This window comes from Salmo salar, chromosome ssa10 (assembly GCF_905237065.1).
Source record: "Salmo salar chromosome ssa10, Ssal_v3.1, whole genome shotgun sequence".
Lineage (NCBI taxonomy): Eukaryota > Metazoa > Chordata > Actinopteri > Salmoniformes > Salmonidae > Salmo > Salmo salar.
The window spans coordinates 122,707,835-122,729,157 of record NC_059451.1 but is presented as its reverse complement, the minus strand read 5'-3'; the positions used below and the strand labels follow the sequence as shown (position 1 = coordinate 122,729,157).

General features: G+C 48.4%; 1 protein-coding gene across 2 annotated transcripts in view; it reads left to right on the top strand.

Moving 5' to 3' along the window:
• Positions 1-21,087, top strand: part of LOC106561808 (anoctamin-5) — a 68,984-nt gene extending 47,897 nt beyond the window's left edge. For both annotated transcript variants that reach the window (XM_045688652.1, XM_045688653.1), the window contains 15 exons: positions 1,615-1,730; positions 2,791-2,925; positions 3,253-3,358; positions 3,501-3,561; positions 6,252-6,403; positions 10,754-10,828; positions 12,346-12,574; positions 13,424-13,599; positions 14,091-14,188; positions 14,478-14,608; positions 16,530-16,735; positions 17,667-17,863; positions 18,283-18,388; positions 18,929-19,048; positions 19,306-21,087. In XM_045688652.1, coding sequence (XP_045544608.1) covers positions 1,615-1,730; positions 2,791-2,925; positions 3,253-3,358; positions 3,501-3,561; positions 6,252-6,403; positions 10,754-10,828; positions 12,346-12,574; positions 13,424-13,599; positions 14,091-14,188; positions 14,478-14,608; positions 16,530-16,735; positions 17,667-17,863; positions 18,283-18,388; positions 18,929-19,048; positions 19,306-19,413 — 2,016 coding nt within the window. In that variant the 3' untranslated portion in view covers positions 19,414-21,087. The remainder of the gene's footprint in view (positions 1-1,614; positions 1,731-2,790; positions 2,926-3,252; positions 3,359-3,500; positions 3,562-6,251; positions 6,404-10,753; positions 10,829-12,345; positions 12,575-13,423; positions 13,600-14,090; positions 14,189-14,477; positions 14,609-16,529; positions 16,736-17,666; positions 17,864-18,282; positions 18,389-18,928; positions 19,049-19,305) is intronic.
• The last annotated feature ends 236 nt before the right edge of the window (positions 21,088-21,323 follow it).

Sequence of the window (21,323 nt, the reverse complement as noted above, 5' to 3'; positions counted from 1 at the left end):
TAGAGCGTAGAGGTGGCAGCGTAGCCTAGTGGTTAGAATGTAGAGGTGGCAGCGTAGCCTAGTGGTTAGAGCGTAGAGGTGGCAGCGTAGCCTAGCGGTTAGAGCGTAGAGGTGGCAGCGTAGCCTAGCGGTTAGAGTGTATAGGTGGCAGCGTAGCCTAGCGGTTAGAGCGTAGAGGTGGCAGCGTAGCCTAGCGGCTAGAGCGTAGAGGTGGCAGCGTAGCCTAGCGGCTAGAGCGTAGAGGTGGCAGCGTAGCCTAGCGGTTAGAGTGTAGAGGTGGCAGCGTAGCCTAGCGGTTAGAGCGTAGAGGTGGTTAGAGTGTAGAGGTGGCAGGTAGCCTAGTGGTTAGAATGTAGAGGCGGCAGGTAGCCTAGTGGTTAGAGCGTAGAGGTGGCAGCGTAGCCTAGTGGTTAGAGCGTAGAGGTGGCAGCGTAGCCTAGCGGTTAGAGCGTAGAGGTGGCAGCGTAGCCTAGTGGTTAGAGTGTGGAGGTGGCAGCGTAGCCTAGTGGTTAGAGTGTAGAGGTGGCAGTGTAGCCTAGTGGTTAGAGCGTAGAGGTGGCAGCGTAGCCTAGCGGTTAGAGTGTAGAGGTGGCAGCGTAGCCTAGTGGTTAGAGCGTAGAGGTGGCAGCGTATCCTAGTGGTTAGAGTGTAGAGATGGCAGCGTAGCCTAGCGGTTAGAGTGTAGAGGTGGCAGCGTAGCCTAGCGGTTACAGTGCGGAGGTGGCAGCGTAGCCTAGCGGTTAGAGCGTAGAGGTGGCAGCGTAGCCTAGCGGTTACAGCGCGGAGGTGGCAGCGTAGCCTAGTGGTTAGAGTGTAGAGGTGGCAGTGTAGCCTAGTGGTTAGAGCGTAGAGGTGGCAGCGTAGCCTAGCGGTTAGAGCGTAGAGGTGGCAGCGTAGCCTAGTGGTTAGAGCGTAGAGGTGGCAGCGTAGCCTAGTGGTTAGAGCGTAGAGATGGCAGCGTAGACAAGTGGTTAGAGTGTAGAGGTGGCAGGTAGCCTAGTGGTTAGAATGTAGAGGCGGCAGGTAGCCTAGTGGTTAGAATGTAGAGGCGGCAGGTAGCCTAGTGGTTAGAATGTAGAGGCGGCAGGTAGCCTAGTGGTTAGAATGTAGAGGCGGCAGGTAGCCTAGTGGTTAGAATGTAGAGGCGGCAGTGAGGCTAGTGGTTAGAGTGTTGGACTTGTAACCAAAAGATTGCAAGATCAAATCTTCGAGCTGACAAGGTAAAAATCTGTTGTTCTGCCCCCTGAACGAGGCAGTTAACCCACTGTTCCCCGGGAGGCCGTCATTGTAAATAAGAATGTGTTCTTTAACTGATTTGCCCTAGTTAAATAAAAGGTTAAAATAAAAAACTGGCATAAGGTTACAGTTTTCCCTAAATTACCAGGTTTTACAGAAATCCTGACAAGAGGATTCCAGATTCCCTGCTTATTTACATCCCGATTCTGGGAATCTTCCAACTGGGATTTTCTGGAGAAAAAAAACTAGGATTTTTTTTTTTGGGGGGGGGGGGGAGTTATCTAAATTTTGCAATCATAGACAGGCATGTTATGGATAAGGATGAACAGTAGGGACCATGACATGATAAATGGCCTGTTTCCCTCTGTATGTATAAAGTCTCGATACTGGAAGCCATCCAGAGATTCCAACAGTGAGAGTGAGAGATTCAACCTCTATACACACTGGGCCCAGTTCTTCAGTTTCTTCAAAGAGCAGCCCCTCAACTTGATACGGTGAGCATACAACACCAATCCAGGGGGTTTTCCATCCAACTCAGATTAACAACCTGTGAAACGTTGATATACTGTACTTTTAAGGCAATGTCCCTAATGTTTTGTGGATCTCACATTTCCCTGTTAACTTCACGGATTTCGAGCTAAAGCAGAAATCCTCTTTAAAAGTGAACCCGCAGAACACAGGTCATTTATCTGCGTTTTGTTTGAATCAAGTCTCCACGTTGTTCTCTTTTATTTATTTTTTTAGACACTAAACAGACTTGTTGTTGTTTGATTGGTTGTGTTGTATTTCCCATAACAGGAAGTATTACGGGGAGAAGATGTTTGATTGGTTGTGTTGTATTTCCCACAACAGGAAGTATTACGGGGAGAAGATGTTTGATTGGTTGTGTTGTATTTCCCACAACAGGAAGTATTACGGGGAGAAGATGTTTGATTGGTTGTGTTGTATTTCCCATAACAGGAAGTATTACGGGGAGAAGATGTTTGATTGGTTGTGTTGTATTTCCCACAACAGGAAGTATTACGGGGAGAAGATGTTTGATTGGTTGTGTTGTATTTCCCACAACAGGAAGTATTACGGGGAGAAGATGTTTGATTGGTTGTGTTGTATTTCCCATAACAGGAAGTATTACGGGGAGAAGATGTTTGATTGGTTGTGTTGTATTTCCCACAACAGGAAGTATTACGGGGAGAAGATGTTTGATTGGTTGTGTTGTATTTCCCACAACAGGAAGTATTACGGGGAGAAGATGTTTGATTGGTTGTGTTGTATTTCCCACAACAGGAAGTATTACGGGGAGAAGATGTTTGATTGGTTGTGTTGTATTTCCCATAACAGGAAGTATTACGGGGAGAAGATGTTTGATTGGTTGTGTTGTATTTCCCATAACAGGAAGTATTAAGGGGAGAAGATGTTTGATTGGTTGTGTTGTATTTCCCACAACAGGAAGTATTACGGGGAGAAGATGTTTGATTGGTTGTGTTGTATTTCCCACAACAGGAAGTATTACGGGGAGAAGATGTTTGATTGGTTGTGTTGTATTTCCCACAACAGGAAGTATTACGGGGAGAAGATTGGGATCTACTTTGCCTGGCTGGGTTTCTACACTGAGATGCTGTTCTTCGCTGCGGTAGTAGGCCTGATCTGTTTTCTCTATGGATTGTTCACCTTCGATGACAACGTCTGGAGGTGAGGACCCCTGAATCTCAATTCAACCCCTAGGCACTATCCCCTACCCCACAGCCTAAAAATCTTAGGCACTATCCCGTACACCCCCCCAGCCTAAAAATGGCAGGTTAATTAAGATTTTGGCTGGACTGAAAGGCCCGGTTTCCCAAACACAGTTAAGACTTTGGCTGGAATGAAAGGCATACTGAATGGAGAATCTACTGTATGTCTGGGATTCCGTGTTCAGGAATCCAGGAACCTCAATATATGTTTCCTGGATTTTTTTTTTTTTACAGTATGTTATGAGAATATCATGTTTTTTTCAATAAAAATAAAATCTTGTTTCAGTAAAGAAATCTGTAGTGAGGAGATTGGAGGCAACATCATCATGTGTCCGCTGTGTGATAAGAAATGTGGCTACTGGAAACTCAACTCAACGTGTAACTCTTCCTGGGTATGAAGTCCAGGCTTTATAAATTGCACCGTGAAGATTGTTATAGTGTACAGACAAGACACTGTCAATGATATGATCATTTTGTGACCAGAACTTCAGGTCCAAGTCAATGAACGTGCTCTTATTTCTTTTCTTCTATCAGCAATCTCATATGTTTGACAACGTGGGGACGGTGTTCTTTGCCATATTCATGGGGATTTGGGGTAAGTGACAAGTCTTAGTGAATATTAAGTGACAAGTCTTAGTGAATATTAAGTGACAAGTCTTAGTGAATATTAAGTGACAAGTCTTAGTGAATATTAAGTGACAGTCTTAGTGAATATTAAGTGACAGTCTCAGTGAATATTAAGTGACAAGTCTTAGTGAATATTAAGTGACAGTCTCAGTGAATATTAAGTGACAGTCTCAGTGAATATTAAGTGACAGTCTTAGTGAATATTAAGTGACAGTCTTAGTGAATATTAAGTGACAGTCTCAGTGAATATTAAGTGACAAGTCTTAGTGAATATTAAGTGACAGTCTCAGTGAATATTAAGTGACAGTCTCAGTGAATATTAAGTGACAAGTCTTAGTGAATATTAAGTGACAGTCTTAGTGAATATTAAGTGACAAGTCTTAGTGAATATTAAGTGACAGTCTTAGTGAATATTAAGTGACAGTCTCAGTGAATATTAAGTGACAAGTCTTAGTGAATATTAAGTGACAGTCTCAGTGAATATTAAGTGACAGTCTCAGTGAATATTAAGTGACAAGTCTTAGTGAATATTAAGTGACAAGTCTTAGTGAATATTAAGTGACAAGTCTTAGTGAATATTAAGTGACAAGTCTTAGTGAATATTAAGTGACAGTCTTAGTGAATATTAAGTGACAGTCTCAGTGAATATTAAGTGACAAGTCTTAGTGAATATTAAGTGACAGTCTCAGTGAATATTAAGTGACAGTCTCGGTGAATATTAAGTGACAAGTCTTAGTGAATATTAAGTGACAGTCTTAGTGAATATTAAGTGACAGTCTCAGTGAATATTAAGTGACAGTCTCAGTGAATATTAAGTGACAGTCTCAGTGAATATTAGGTGTAAAAAAGTGCAGGCTTAGTCCTAAAGAAAGCTGCCAGTCTCTATACAACTGGAAAACAGGCGTTACCTTCAAGTATTGTTGTGGTATAACTTTATTTTGAACATAAATAAGCCGCACATGTCTATAAGCCGCAGGTGCCTACCGGTACATTGAAACAAATGAACTTTACACAGGCTTTAACGAAATATGGCTTGTAACAAAAATAAATAGGTTTTAACGAAACACAGCTTGTAACAAAAATAAATAGGCTTTAACGGAACACAGCTTGTAACAAAAAATAAAATAATTAGCAGTAAGCTTTAGTTGTCTTTTTGCACTGAGTCAATTCCTCACGCTGCTGTTTCCAACGACTTATCATCGACTCATTAAGACCAAGCTCCCGTACAGCAGCTCTATTTCCTTTTCCAACAGCCAGATCAATCGCCTTCAACTTGAAAGCTGCATCATATGCATTTCTCCGTGTCTTTGCCATGATGAGGGTGACAAAATGACTACCGTAATCAGAATGATGGGAAGTTTGAGAGGGCTAGATTTAATCTAAACAGTAAACCAAAAAGTTGTTTGACCTTAACCCGTTCAGCAATTTCATTGGTCTAATGAAAGCTTCATGCCGCCAAAAAACTGAGCACCTCACAGAATGTGTTTTTTTGGAGAAAAAAAATTGAAAGCGGGAAAAATCCACATATTAGTCGCCTCATTGTTTAAGCCGCGAGGTTCATAGCTTGGAAAAAAGTTTTGGCTTATAGTCCGGAATTTACAATACTCCTTAACTCTGTCCCTGCCTTCCTTTACTCCTTAACTCTGTCCCTGCCTTCCTTTACTCCTTAACTCTGTTCCTTCCTTCCTTCCTTCCTTTACTCCTTAACTCTGTTCCCTTACATCTTAACTCTGTTCCTTTACATCTTAACTCTGTTCCTTCCTTCCTTCCTTCCCTTACTCCTTAACTCTGTTCCTTCCTTCCTTTACTCCTTAACTCTGTTCCTTCCTTCCTTTACATCTTAACTCTGTTCCTTCCTTCCTTCCTTCCTTTACTCCTTAACGCTGTTCCTTCCTTCCTTTACTCCTTAACTCTGTCCCTGCCTTCCTTTACATCTTAACTCTGTTCCTGCCTTCCTTTACTCCTTAACTCTGTTCCCTTACATCTTAACTCTGTTCCTTTACATCTTAACTCTGTTCCTTCCTTCCTTCCTTCCTTTACTCCTTAACTCTGTTCCTTCCTTCCTTTACTCCTTAACTCTGTCCCTGCCTTCCTTTACATCTTAACTCTGTTCCTTCCTTCCTTCCTTCCTTTACTCCTTAACTCTGTTCCTTCCTTCCCTTACTCCTTAACTCTGTTCCTTCCTTCCTTCCTTCCTTTACTCCTTAACGCTGTTCCTTCCTTCCTTTACTCCTTAACTCTGTCCCTGCCTTCCTTTACATCTTAACTCTGTTCCTGCCTTCCTTTACTCCTTAACTCTGTTCCCTTACATCTTAACTCTGTTCCTTTACATCTTAACTCTGTTCCTTCCTTCCCTTACATCTTAACTCTGTTCCTTCCTTCCTTTACATCTTAACTCTGTTCCTTCCTTCCTTTACATCTTAACTCTGTTCCTTCCTTCCTTTATATCTTAACTCTGTTCCTTCCTTCCTTTACATATTAACTCTGTTCCTTCCTTCCTTTACATATTAACTCTGTTCCTTCCTTCCTTTACATATTAACTCTGTTCCTTCCTTCCTTTACTCCTTAACTCTGTTCTTACTGTCTGCACTTACAGTATATCATGCCATGGACCTTTTTATTATGTTATCTCCCTAACTCTCCATTGTCCTCCTATAGTAACTCTGTTCCTGGAGTTCTGGAAGCGTCGGCAGGCCCGTCTGGAGTACGAGTGGGACCTGGTGGACTTTGAGGAAGAGCAGCAACAGCTTCAGCTGCGACCAGAGTACGAGACCAAGTGTACCTCCCGCAGACTTAACCGCGTCACACAGGTGTGTTTCCGTCTCTTACCTGCATTATAACACTGGGTTAGGGGTTAGGGGTTAGGGTTAGGGTTTAGGGTTTAGTGGTTAGGGTTAGGGGTTAGGGTTAGGGTTTAGTGGTTAGGGTTTAGTGGTTAGGGTTAGGGGTTAGAGTTAGGGGTTAGGGTTAGGGTTTAGTGGTTAGGGTTAGGGGTTAGGGTTTAGTGGTTAGGGTTAGGGGTTAGAGTTAGGGGTTAGGGTTAGGGTTTAGTGGTTAGGGTTAGGGTTAGGGGTTAGGGTTAGGGGTTAGGGTTAGGGTTAGGGGTTAGGGGTTAGGGTTAGTGGTTAGGGTTAGGGGTTAGGGTTAGGGTTAGGGTTAGGGGTTAGGGTTAGGGGTTAGGGTTAGGGGTTAGGGTTAGGGTTAGGGTTAGGGGTTGGGGTTAGGGGTTAGGGTTAGGGGTTAGTGGTTAGGGGTTGGGGTTAGGGGTTAGGGTTAGGGGTTAGGGTTAGGGGTTAGGGTTAGGGGTTGGGGTTAGGGGTTAGTGGTTAGGGGTTAGTGGTTAGGGTTAGGGGTTAGGAGTAGAAGTGTACCAGTCAACGACTCAGCCGCATCACATATGTGCTTGTGTTACCTTCTAGGTTTATATATACATAACACTGCTTAGAAAATGAAACAGTGTCTTTGTAGATTTCTTTTGCGAGGTTGTGGCCAGCAACATGATGTTCCATAATAATAATGTTCAGTTATACATTTTCATAGTAAATTGTAGCCCAGTTTACATAGTTTAAAAACGTTAATGTGCCATCGTGTCGTACTGTATGATATTGATCATCCACCTACCGGTGCCCAGCCTGTATTTGAAGTATTTCCACAGCTGATCCTTTACATCTGGATCTAGTAACCTGTTACTGGGCCCTGACCACCTCCACCTCCTAATGAGAGGGGTCTGTTACTGGGCCCTGACCCTCCACCTCCTAATGAGAGGGGTCTGTTACTGGGCCCTGACCCTCCACCTTCACCTCCTAATGAGAGGGGTCTGTTACTGGGCCCTGACCCTCCACCTCCTAATGAGAGGGGTCTGTTACTGGGCCCTGACCCTCCACCTTCACCTCCTAATGAGAGGGGTCTGTTCCTGGGCCCTGACCCTCCACCTCCTAACGAGAGGGGTCTGTTACTGGGCCCTGACCCTCCACCTCCACCTCCTAATGAGAGGGGTCTGTTCCTGGGCCCTGACCCTCCACCTCCTAACGAGAGGGGTCTGTTACTGGGCCCTGGCCCTCCACCTCCACCTCCTAATGAGAGGGGTCTGTTCCTGGCCCCTGACCCTCCACCTCCTAATGAGAGGGGTCTGTTCCTGGGCCCTGACCCTCCACCTCCTAATGAGAGGGGTCTGTTACTGGGCCCTGACCCTCCACCTCCTAATGAGAGGGGTCTGTTACTGGGCCCTGACCCTCCACCTCCTAATGAGAGGGGTCTGTTCCTGGGCCCTGACCCTCCACCTCCACCTCCTAATGAGAGGGGTCTGTTACTGGGCCCTGACCCTCCACCTCCTAATGAGAGGGGTCTGTTACTGGGCCCTGACCCTCCACCTCCACCTCCTAATGAGAGGGGTCTGTTCCTGGGCCCTGACCCTCCACCTCCTAATGAGAGGGGTCTGTTACTGGGCCCTGACCCTCCACCTCCTAATGAGAGGGGTCTGTTCCTGGGCCCTGACCCTCCACCTCCTAATGAGAGGGGTCTGTTACTGGGCCCTGACCCTCCACCTCCTAATGAGAGGGGTCTGTTACTGGGCCCTGACCCTCCACCTTCACCTCCTAATGAGAGGGGTCTGTTACTGGGCCCTGACCCTCCACCTCCTAATGAGAGGGGTCTGTTCCTGGGCCCTGACCCTCCACCTTCACCTCCTAATGAGAGGGGTCTGTTACTGGGCCCTGACCCTCCACCTCCTAATGAGAGGGGTCTGTTACTGGGCCCTGACCCTCCACCTCCTAATGAGAGGGGTCTGTTACTGGGCCCTGACCCTCCACCTCCCTAATGAGAGGGGTCTGTTACTGGGCCCCTGACCCTCCACCTCCTAATGAGAGGGGTCTGTTCCTGGGCCCTGACCCTCCACCTCCTAATGAGAGGGGTCTGTTACTGGGCCCTGACCCTCCACCTCCTAATGAGAGGGGTCTGTTACTGGGCCCTGACCCTCCACCTCCTAATGAGAGGGGTCTGTTACTGGGCCCTGACCCTCCACCTCCTAATGAGAGGGGTCTGTTACTGGGCCCTGACCCTCCACCTCCTAATGAGAGGGGTCTGTTACTGGGCCCTGACCCTCCACCTCCTAATGAGAGGGGTCTGTTCCTGGGCCCTGACCCTCCACCTCCTAATGAGAGGGGTCTGTTCCTGGGCCCTGACCCTCCACCTCCTAATGAGAGGGGTCTGTTCCTGGGCCCTGACCCTCCACCTCCTAATGAGAGGGGTCTGTTACTGGGCCCTGACCCTCCACCTTCACCTCCTAACGAGAGGGGTCTGTTCCTGGGCCCTGACCCTCCACCTCCTAATGAGAGGGGTCTGTTACTGGGCCCTGACCCTCCACCTCCTAACGAGAGGGGTCTGTTACTGGGCCCTGACCCTCCACCTCCTAACGAGAGGGGTCTGTTCCTGGGCCCTGACTCTCCACCTCCTAATGAGAGGGGTCTGTTCCTGGGCCCTGACCCTCCACCTCCACCTCCTAATGAGAGGGGTCTGTTCCTGGGCCCTGACCCTCCACCTCCTAATGAGAGGGGTCTGTTCCTGGGCCCTGACCCTCCACCTCCTAATGAGAGGGGTCTGTTCCTGGGCCCTGACCCTCCACCTCCACCTCCTAATGAGAGGGGTCTGTTACTGGGCCCTGACCCTCCACCTCCTAATGAGAGGGGTCTGTTCCTGGGCCCTGACCCTCCACCTCCTAATGAGAGGGGTCTGTTACTGGGCCCTGACCCTCCACCTCCTAATGAGAGGGGTCTGTTACTGGGCCCTGACCCTCCACCTCCTAATGAGAGGGGTCTGTTCCTGGGCCCTGACCCTCCACCTCCTAATGAGAGGGGTCTGTTACTGGGCCCTGACCCTCCACCTACCTCCTAATGAGAGGGGTCTGTTACTGGGCCCTGACCCTCCACCTCCTAATGAGAGGGGTCTGTTCCTGGGCCCTGACCCTCCACCTCCTAATGAGAGGGGTCTGTTACTGGGCCCTGACCCTCCACCTCCTAATGAGAGGGGTCTGTTACTGGGCCCTGACCCTCCACCTCCTAATGAGAGGGGTCTGTTACTGGGCCCTGACCCTCCACCTCCTAATGAGAGGGGTCTGTTACTGGGCCCTGACCCTCCACCTTCACCTCCTAATGAGAGGGGTCTGTTCCTGGGCCCTGACCCTCCACCTCCCTAATGAGAGGGGTCTGTTCCTGGGCCCTGACCCTCCACCTCCCTCTAATGAGAGGGGTCTGTTCCTGGGCCCTGACCCTCCACCTCCTAATGAGAGGGGTCTGTTCCTGGGCCCTGACCCTCCACCTCCTAATGAGAGGGGTCTGTTCCTGGGCCCTGACCCTCCACCTCCTAATGAGAGGGGTCTGTTCCTGGGCCCTGACCCTCCACCTCCTAATGAGAGGGGTCTGTTCCTGGGCCCTGACCCTCCACCTCCTAATGAGAGGGGTCTGTTCCTGGGCCCTGACCCTCCACCTCCTAATGAGAGGGGTCTGTTCCTGGGCCCTGACCACTCCACCCTCCACCTCCTCACCCCTCCACCTCCTCACCCCACCTGTCTGTAACTGTACTGTAGGAGATGGAATGGGTCCTTGACAGGACAGCAGCTGAACAAGTGGGCAAAATGCTCCTGTGTTGGGCCACCGTGGTGCTGTGGGTAAGACTGGCACAGAGGGAAGAGGAATGCCAATTTGAAGTGATGTGGGGGATTTGGAAGGCCTGGCTTGTGTTGATTGCTCATGTCTGGATGAAAGATATCTGATGCTGACTGCAGCATTTTACCTGGTGCATCATGGAACCTTGCTGTAATGAATTAACAATGCTAAAACAGAAACACAACCTTAGTGGTTGTGTTTTATAGTCTGGTCCCAGATCAGTTTTTCTGCTGTATAGCCAATTGCTATAGTCATGGTACCAACAATATCCAGAAGCATAGATGTTGACTATGAGTACAAACTGATCTGGGCCCAGGCTAATAAAAGCCTGGATTCACCAGGAAACTGGTCTGGGCCCGGGTCAATAGTATGAGATGATGACAACAAGCTGCTATGTGTTGGTTGGTACTGCCCCCTGATGGTCTGGAGACTAACGGCTGTAACCATGGTGAGTGACTGTGCATGTTGTTGTCCTTGTTTTGCTTGGTTACGGTGTTGTAGGAGATGGAGCCATACTTACCCGTAACATCCCAGTGTGCTCGTACATTCCTGTCTGGAGCCACAGTCATATTCTGGGTGAGCATTTATTCATGATAGTCTACTCTGTATTTTAACTCCTTCATCCTCCCTCCTCCTTCTCACTCCTTCTCCTTTCTCCTTTCTCCTCCCTCTCCCTTCTCCTGTCTCCTCCCTCTCCCTTCTCCTGTCTCCTCCCTTCTCCTGTCTCCTCCCTCTCCTGTCTCCTCCCTCTCCTGTCTCCTCCCTCTCCCTTCTCCTGTCTCCTCCCTCTCCCTTCTCCTGTCTCCTCCCTCTCCTATCTCCTCCCTCTCCCTTCTCCTGTCTCCTCCCTCTCCTATCTCCTCCCTCTCCTATCTCCTCCCTCTCCTATCTCCTCCCTCTCCCTTCTCCTGTCTCCTCCCTCTCCTGTCTCCTCCCTCTCCTGTCTCCTCCCTCTCCCTTCTCCTCCCTCTCCCTTCTCCTGTCTCCTCCCTCTCCCTTCTCCTCTCCTCCCTCTCCCTTCTCCTCCCTCTCCCTTCTCCTATCTCCTCCCTCTCCCTTCTCCTATCTCCTCCCTTCTCCTATCTCCTCCCTCTCCTCCTTCTCCTATCTCCTCCCTCTCCCTCTCCTATCTCCTCCCTCTCCCTTCTCCTGTCTCCTCCCTCTCCTTCTCCTCCCTCTCCCTTCTCCTTCTCCTCCCTTCTCCTGTCTCCTCCCTCTCCTGTCTCCTCCCTCTCCCTGTCTCCTCCCTCTCCCTTCTCCTGTCTCCTCCCTCTCCCTTCTCCTGCTCTCCCTCCCTCTCCCTATCTCCTCCCTCTCCCTTCTCCTCCTCCCTTCTCCTGTCTCCTCCCTCTCCTCCCTCTCCTGTCTCCTCCCTCTCCCTTCTCCTCCCTCTCCCTTCTCCTATCTCCTCCCTTCTCCTATCTCCTCCCTCTCCCTTCTCCTCCTCTCTCCTGTCTCCTCTTTCCTCTCTTCTCCTATCTCCTCCCTCTCCCTTCTCCTCCCTTCTCCTGTCTCCTCCCTCTCCCTTCTCCTCCCTTCTCCTGTCTCCTCCCTCTCCCTTCTCCTGTCTCCTCTCTCCTCCTGTCTCCTCCCTCTTATCATCCTCTTCCTTTTCTCCCTCTCCTGTCTTCATCTCTTCCTCTCCTCATCTTCACTATTATAATTTCTATATAATCTATCATCTCTCTTTATCCTCCTCAGCATCATCAACAAAATCTTCCCAATTCCTTCCCATTGTAATTTTATCATCAGAACATTATAGAAAATGTTTGGAAATAGTATTGAGAGGGTACTTTTCCAAATACATATGGATCCAAAACTGTTGCAAAAAATATCGTAGTCTGGATTTTTTTGGGAGTCAGTGCACCATGGATGAAGTGTGTTGTTGGTGGTGATTTGTCAGTGTGAACATATGTATTTGTAATTTATTCGTATTTTTTGTTGTATTTGTATATAAAGTCAGGCATGGGGTCAGTTCCAATTCAATTCGGTCAATAAATATCAGCTGACGTCCTGAATTGACTGCATTGAAACGGAAGTGACCCACAACCTTGACAGATTCCTGTCCTCTCTCCACCCTTCCTCTCCCTCAGATCTCCCTGATCATAGCGTGTATCATCGGGGTGATAGCGTACCGTCTGGCGGTGTACGCGGCGTTCGCCAGCATCATGAAGGACAGCCCCACCAACAACATCCACATGGTGGGCTCCCTCATCACCCCTCAGCTCGCCACCTCTGTCACCGCTTCCTGCATCAACTTCGTCATCATCATGATCCTCAATCTGATGTATGAGAGAGTGGCCATCTGGATCACTGACCTGGGTAAGAATGTGGCCAGCCTGATCACTGACATGGGTAAGAATAGAGAGTGGCCAGCTGGATCACTGACATGGGTAAGAATGTGGCCAGCTGGATCACTGACCTGGGTAAGAATAGAGAGTGGCCAGCTGGATCACTGACATGGGTAAGAATAGAGAGTGGCCAGCTGGATCACTGACCTGGGTAAGAATAGAGAGTGGCCAGCCTGATCACTGACCTGGGTAAGAATAGAGAGTGGCCAGCTGGATCACTGACCTGGGTAAGAATAGAGAGTGGCCAGCTGGATCACTGACCTGGGTAAGAATAGAGAGTGGCCAGCTGGATCACTGACCTGGGTAAGAATAGAGAGTGGCCAGCTGGATCACTGACCTGGGTAAGAATAGAGAGTGGCCAGCTGGATCACTGACATGGGTAAGAATGTGGCCAGCTGGATCACTGACATGGGTAAGAATGTGGCCAGCCTGATCACTGACCTGGGTAAGAATAGAGAGTGGCCAGCTGGATCACTGACCTGGGTAAGAATGTGGCCAGCCTGATCACTGACATGGGTAATGTGAAGTGAATGCACCAATTTGTAAGTCGCTCTGGATAAGAGCGTCTGCTAAATGACTTAAATGTAAATGTAAATGTAATGTAACCTGACCGTGAGTTACGTCGTATAATTTTTTTTTTTTTAAGTCTTTGCAGCATTTGCTTTAAGTGAATCAATGCGGATCTACTACGAACATAGCAAAGTAATCAATTCCTTATGTTGTCAGTGTTCAACATCTCTGGGAAATGTCTAAGGACAACCGGCCCTGAATGGTTCAACAGCTCTGTCATCACCAGTCTCCATGTTGATTTGTTCCTCAGAGATTCCCAAGACTCACCTGGAGTACGAGAACAAGCTGACGGTGAAGATGTTCCTGTTCCAGTTCGTCAACTACTACTCTTCCTGTTTCTACGTGGCCTTCTTCAAGGGGAAGTTCGTCGGTCGTCCCGGAGACTACATCTACATGTTCGGCTGGAGCAAGCTGAGGAACGAGGAGGTATAACCCCTTACCTCAGCTACTTCCTACTGACATTACAGTTTCATTACAGTCCAGAGGGATGATGTCCTGTAACCAGACTACAACAAACTGTTCTCGCTTCCAACCAGTAATGACCAGATTTAAAAACGGCATAACATTTTAAAAAAAAAAAACATACTTCCTATTTAGGATGTTATCTGGTCAGATGTCCTGGTTATAACCAGAAGGAGAAAAATAAATAAAGGTCTCATTACTAAAACGACGTTAATAAGATGGTAGAGGATGGTGTGTGCCAACGCCAGGGTTGTGGGTTCGATCCCCATGAGGGGCCAGTACAATTATTTTTTTTTTTAAATGCATGAAATGAAATGTAATGTAGGAAAAAAAATGCATGAAATGAAATGAAATGAAATGTATGCATTCACTACTGTAAGTCGCTCTGGATAAGAGCGTCTGCTAAATGACTAAAAATGTACATGTAAAATCTCGCCTTCTGTTTCTCCGGCCAGTGTGACCCAGGTGGTTGTCTGATTGAGCTGACCACTCAGCTGGTCATAGTGATGTCTGGGAAACAGGTCTGGGGTAACGTCCAGGAGGCCCTGGTTCCGTAAGTTTTTCATTCTGTCACTATTACCTAAGGTGTTTTCTCGGGGCCTAATCCTAATTTAAGATACGTGTGCACTGACTTTAAAATGAATTAAAATAACATCCCTCTGACTTTAGCTTAAATCATGCATTGATGTCAATGAAAGATTTGTGTTAAAACTTGAATTTCGTATGATTTTAACTTAGGATTCCCACCGAATGCCTTTACAACTTTCTCTTAGTGACAATTCAGTCCCAAATGTGAAGTGCAGAAACCTCTGACCCCCTCGGTGTTGGAACTGTACCCCCAGGTGGGTAATGAATCGGTGGGGGAGCCGTAAAGCCCGCAGTCACCCAGAGAGCCGCTACAGTCGCTGGGAACAGGACCACGACCTGCAGAACTTTGGACATCTGGGACTCTTCTATGAGTACCTGGAGATGGGTGAGTTTTTACAGACAGGGACACGCAGACCAATATTCTCTCTCTCTCTCTCTCTCTCTCTCTCTCTCTCTCTCTCTCTCTCTCTCTCTCTCTCTCTCTCTCTCTCTCTCTCTCTCTCTAAAAAACATATTTGAAGAAGTCTGAAGGGAGGAACCACAGATCTATTGTTTCAATGTGTTTTAAGAAAGAGGTGAGGACAGAGGATGCGATGACAAATTGAGAAAGAATCAAACTCTCTGTAGAAATATAATCTCTGTTAACCCAGAAATAAAATCCTAATTTGGTTAGATGCTCGATACCATTTATGTTACGTAGTCTGTCCACAAGATGTTCATATAAATACACATTGCGTTACTTCTTGCTCTCTCCTGCAGAGGGCGCTGTTTCCATCTAATTTACCATCATAATCTCTCTCTTCTCCTCTGCACTTTCCCGTCACCTCCTCTCTCCACTTTCCTATCCCCTCTCCATCCCTCTCCATCCCTCACCACCCCTCTCCATCCCTCGCCACCCCTCTCCATCCCTCTCCACCCCTCTCCATCCCTCACCACCCCTCTCCACCCCTCTCCATCCCTCGCCACCCCTCACCACCCCTCTCCACCCCTCTCCATCCCTCTCCATCCCACTCCACCCCTCACCACCCCTCTCCATCCCTCACCACCCCTCTCCATCCCTCACCACCCCTCACCACCCCTCTCAATCCCTCTCCATCCCACTCCACCCCTCACCACCCCTCTCCATCCCTCACCACCCCTCTCCACCCCTCTCCACCCTTCTCCACCCCTATCCATCCCTCTCCATCCCTCACCACCCTTCACCACCCCTCTCCATCCCTCACCACCCTTCACCACCCCTCTCCATCCCTCTCCATCCCTCTCCATCCCTCACCACCCCTCTCCATCCCTCGCCACCCCTCTCCATCCCTCTCCACCCCTCTCCATCCCTCACCACCCTTCACCACCCCTCTCCATCCCTCACCACCCTTCACCACCCCTCTCCATCCCTCACCACCCCTCTCCACCCCTCTCCACCCCTCTCCATCCCTCTCCACCCCTCTCCACCCCTATCCATCCCTCTCCATCCCTCACCACCCCTCTCCATCCCACACCACCCTTCACCACCCCTCTCCATCCCTCGCCACCCCTCTCCACCCCTCTCCATCCCTCTCCACCCCTCTCCATCCCTCACCACCCCTCTCCACCCCTCTCCATCCCTCGCCACCCCTCACCACCCCTCTCCACCCCTCTCCATCCCTCTCCATCCCACTCCACCCCTCACCACCCCTCTCCATCCCTCACCACCCCTCTCCATCCCTCACCACCCCTCACCACCCCTCTCAATCCCTCTCCATCCCACTCCACCCCTCACCACCCCTCTCCATCCCTCACCACCCCTCTCCACCCCACTCCACCCTTCTCCACCCCTATCACCCCTCTCCATCCCTCACCACCCTTCACCACCCCTCTCCATCCCTCACCACCCTTCACCACCCCTCTCCATCCCTCTCCATCCCTCTCCATCCCTCACCACCCCTCTCCATCCCTCGCCACCCCTCTCCATCCCTCTCACCCCCTCTCCATCCCTCACCACCCTTCACCACCCCTCTCCATCCCTCACCACCCTTCACCACCCCTCTCCATCCCTCACCACCCCTCTCCACCCCTCTCCACCCCTCTCCATCCCTCTCCACCCCTCTCCACCCCTATCCATCCCTCTCCATCCCTCACCACCCCTCTCCATCCCACACCACCCCTTCACCACCCCTCTCCATCCCTCGCCACCCCTCTCCACCCCTCTCCATCCCTCACCACCCCTCTCCACCCCTCACCACCCCTCTCCATCCCTCGCCACCCCTCTCCACCCCTCTCCATCCCTCGCCCCCCCTCTCCACTTTCCCGTCCCCTCTCCTCTCCTCCTACAGTGATCCAGTTTGGTTTCATCACTCTGTTCGTGGCCTCCTTCCCTCTGGCCCCTCTGCTGGCGCTGTTGAACAACATTATAGAAGTTAGAGTGGACGCCTGGAAGTTCACCACCCAGTTCCGTCGGCCCGTAGCATCTAAGGCCCACAGCATCGGTGCCTGGCAGGAAATACTCAACGGGGTGGCCGTCCTGTCGGTCGTCACTAACGTGAGTACGGCTGTTGGAGAGGGGAGACGAGGTGAGACGAGGAGAGACGAGGGGAGACGAGGAGAGACGAGGAGAGACGAGGGGAGACGAGGAGAGACGAGGGGAGACGGGGAGAGACGGGGGGAGACGAGGAGAGACGAGGGGGAGACGAGGGGAGACGGGGAGAGACGGGGGAGACGAGGAGAGATGGGGGGAGACGAGGGGAGACGAGGGGAGACGAGGGGAGACGAGGAGAGACGGGGGGAGACGAGGGGAGACGAGGAGAGACGAGGGGAGACGAGGAGAGACGGGGGGAGACGAGGAGAGACGGGGGGAGACGAGGAGAGACGAGGAGAGACGGGGGGAGACGAGGAGAGACGGGGGAGACGGGGAGAGACGGGGGGAGACGGGGGAGACGAGGGGAGACGAGGGGAGACGGGGGGAGACGAGGGGAGACGAGGGGAGACGAGGAGAGACGGGGAGAGACGAGGAGAGACGGGGAGAGACGGGGGGAGACGGGGGGAGACGGGGGGAGACGAGGGGAGACGAGGAGAGACGAGGGGAGACGGGGGGAGACGGGGAGAGACGGGGAGAGACGAGGAGAGACGGGGGGAGACGAGGGGAGGAGTGTTATGGATTTCCTTCTTATTCTCTCCTTATTCCTGGAATTGTACAACTGGGATTTCTGGAAAACCTGGGAATCCTGGTAAAGTTACTGGAAGTTTGAACTTAATCAAGGAGTGCTGTGCTGTTTTACCAACTCCCATGGTCACAACTCCTATAATCAAGGAGTGCTGTGCTGTTTTACCAACTCCCATGGTCACAACTCCTATAATCAAGGAGTGCTAGCTTGGTCCCAGATCTGTTGGTGCTGTTTTACCAACTCCCATGGTCACAACTCCTATGTCCATCTATAAACAAATCATTTCCCTGTTTTCTCTCACCCCCCCAGGCGTTCATCGTAGCCTTCACATCAGACATGATTCCCCGGCTGGTGTACATGTATGCCTACAGCAACGATCTCTCTATGAAGGGCTACATCAACAATAGCCTGTCAGTGTTCAACATCTCTGGGTTCTCTAAGGACAACCGGCCTGAAGACGGAGAGAGCCCTGAATGGTTCAACAGCTCTGTCATCACCACCTGCAGGTAGGGGTGTCTGGCTGGCTGGCTGGCTGTCTGTCTGTCTGTCTGAATACATTTAATGTGTATGAGACTGAGGAGTCTGATTCAATGTTTTTAATTTGCTGTTTTATGATTTTGTTTTACTCTTGTGAATTCTATGGTTTTTACTAGATGACTTGTAGTTTTTCATGTTGTCTGTCTGTAATTTTTTGTAATGACTTGGCGCTGCCTATCTTGGCCAGGATGCTCTTGAAAAAAGAGATTTTAAATCTCAATGAGCCCTTCCTGGTTAAATAAAGGTTAAATAAATAAATAAAATAAATGTATGTATAGTTACCGTCACGTGACTACTGCTACCCAGAGTGTGTGTGTGTGTGTGTGTGTGTGTGTGTGTGTGTGTTTCAGTGTATAACCACTCCTCTACTACTTCCTGTGTTCTACAGGTACCGTGACTACCGCTACCCATCGGGCCATGAGAAGGAGTACTCTCACACCATGCAGTTCTGGCACATCCTGGCTGCCAAGCTGGCCTTCATCATTATCATGGAGGTAGGAACGGACACCTCTAGCTTCCCTACTGCAACCAGCCGTAGAAATAGAACCTATAGAAAAGAACTTGGAACCTCTAAACCCTGGCAACTTGGCTGGTGAACTCTTGAATGTGGGGAGGTCCGATCTATACCTTCTATTTCTATAGAACCACCGGTCATTTCAACCAGATTTGTCTCGTTCCTTTTTTTTAGGTAGTTAGTCACTTCATTGGGAATACTTCAATTCCTTCAGCGTTGACATCTATCCTCGATCAGGACCAGCTTTAATCTACAGCGCATTACAGTTGTGCTACTGTATTTCCAGTGTGGATAGAAAACAGATCTGTCTTTTTACTTTAGTAGTCTGTTAATTAAATAGGAATAGTTGGATTTCAGTGTTGTAGCAGGGAATCATATTATATTATATAGATCTGACTATTTCTGGTTTTGTTACCTAATCCTACAAGACGTTGTCGGTGCTGTATTTCCTGTGATGGCGTTCCTGTTTCACCTCATTCCCTTTCCTGATTGGTTGGTTTCCTCCTCTCGCCTATTTCAGCATGTCGCGTTCATGGTGAAGTTCTTCGTGGCGTGGATGATTCCTGACGTTCCCGCCGAGGTGAAGGCCAGGATTAAACGAGAACGCTACCTCATCCAGGAGTACCTGCATAACTACGAGGTATTTTCCCCACAGAAAAACATTCAACATGCACACAATAACACATTTATTTATTTGCCTTTATTTAACCAGGTAAGCTGATACAACACACACACACACACACACACACACTCTGGGTAACGGTAGTCACGGTACCTGTAGAACACAGGAAGTAGTAGAGGAATGGTTATACACTGAAACAAAACACACACACACACACACACAAACAGATATATTCATCCCCGTGTTTTTCTGGGTCTTTGTTTGTTTAACCTCAGGTGGAGAAGCTGAAGATCCAGCTAAGCCAGAGGAACGATGACTGCTGCTGCACCCCTATGATCTACCCCGACATATCCCGGCACGTAGTGCTGTCCGAGTGTCTCTAGCACCCGTCCACGCCCTCCGCCCACTCGTTTGATTTTGGCTCGTGTTCATTAGGTCACACAACGGAAAACGTTTTAAAATGTTTTTCAACAGGAAATTTAAATTAGCTTGTTTTTTTGGTTTTTTTTGCCTTTGGACAAATAGTTAGTTACTCCCTGTTTGAATCTGTTTTGTTTCCATTTGGTGCCTGATGAACAGGACCCTGGTTCAGGTTGGGCTGGGGCCTGGGCTGGTCTTAAGGAGATTCTCGATAAAACTACCCTGAGAGGTGGGCGATCTGTAACACAAAGGGCTCAGTCTGCAGGTGGAGTGGTGAGCAATCCTCACAGAAATAGAGTACCTAATACAATACATCATACATTTACATTTTACGTCATTTAGCAGACGCTCTTATCCAGAGCGACTTACAGTAGTGAATGAATACATTTCAAACATTGCATTTTTTTATTTGTTTTTTTTGTACTGGTCCCCCGTGGGAATCAAACCCACAACCCTGGCGTTGCACACACCATGCTCTACCAACTGAGCCACAGGGAAGATCATCATCATCATCATCAAATACAAGAAGATACTACATTCAGCATCTCTTTAGGTCCGTCTATGTATGGTCTATGGATTTCAGTGTAGATCTAGTGTTGTAGTGTGGACGGGTGGTTGATTTGAAGAGAAGATCTAACAGCATGGAGGAAAGCAGGGAAACATGGCCTCTGCTAGTAATCACTCTCTCTCTCTCTCTCTCTCTCTCTCTCTCTCTCTCTCTCTCTCTCTCTCTCTCTCTCTCTCTCTCTCTCTCTCTCTCTCTCTCTCTCTCTCTCTCTCTCTCTCTCTCTCTCTCTCTCTCTCTCTCTCAGAAGTGGTTATACTCTTCTGGTCATTCACTAAACACTGTGTTAATGAAGGGCAGCTTTGACTAGCACCTAGCCCACTGACCTGTTTATGTTGTAAGTGACACTATTATAAGCAACCAAAGACAAAAATGCCTTAATATTTTACAAATTAATTGTTAAATGAGTAAAGAGGCTATAGTTTGTTAATAAATTCCCCTTACGAAAAAAAATATTGCAGTTATAACTACACTCTGACTACAATCTTTTTTGTTGTTGTTGTAAAGGTTGTCTTTTTTATTTTATATTTTATTTTTTAAATGTTTTGTGTTCTTATATGTTAAATCATTCTTAAAAAATGTTCATATTCAACAAATATGCAATAAAGCCTATATCAAGGATCAAGGTCAGGTTTCTCTACGGGGTCCATGAAGACTTGTTATAGTATTAGTAGCTACAAAACAAGCAGATTTTGTTGCATCAAAACAATCTTGTCAGAGGTTTTGAATGCCAACATTTTTTTTTTCATCCATATCATTTTTTTTCTCTTCATTTTATTTATTTTTGTATTTAAACAGGGAGTCACCATTGAGACCAGGTTCTCTTTCACAAGGGAGCCCAGCACATACAATTCATAGACAAATCAAAACTAACTAAAATACAGTACAACAAAAAAAATCCTGAAAAACAGCCACATTCCTCAGATAACAGTTCCCCAATCAATATTTGAAATGACCCCAAGCTGTGTGTCCAATTGAAGTGTATTTTGCAATTGGTTCCAGCAATGAGGTGCATTGTTTGTTGACTGAAGTCATAGATTATTGCTTTTGATTCAATTACCTTCGCTTTTTACACCTCAGTGTTGTCCACAGAGATGTTAGCCTACTAGCCAACTTAGCTACTGTCTGAACTAAACCAAGTATCAGATGTGTGAAAATGTAATATGTTTGTTGTAGCATAGTAGATTTCAGTGCCAGATATGATTTTTGTTTTTACAGTATATAACAATGTTTTCTAGGATACTGTTGTGTGTTGCTTTAGATCACAGGAAGCTGCCTGTCTACTGTGCCGCTTGTTCCTGTCAAGGC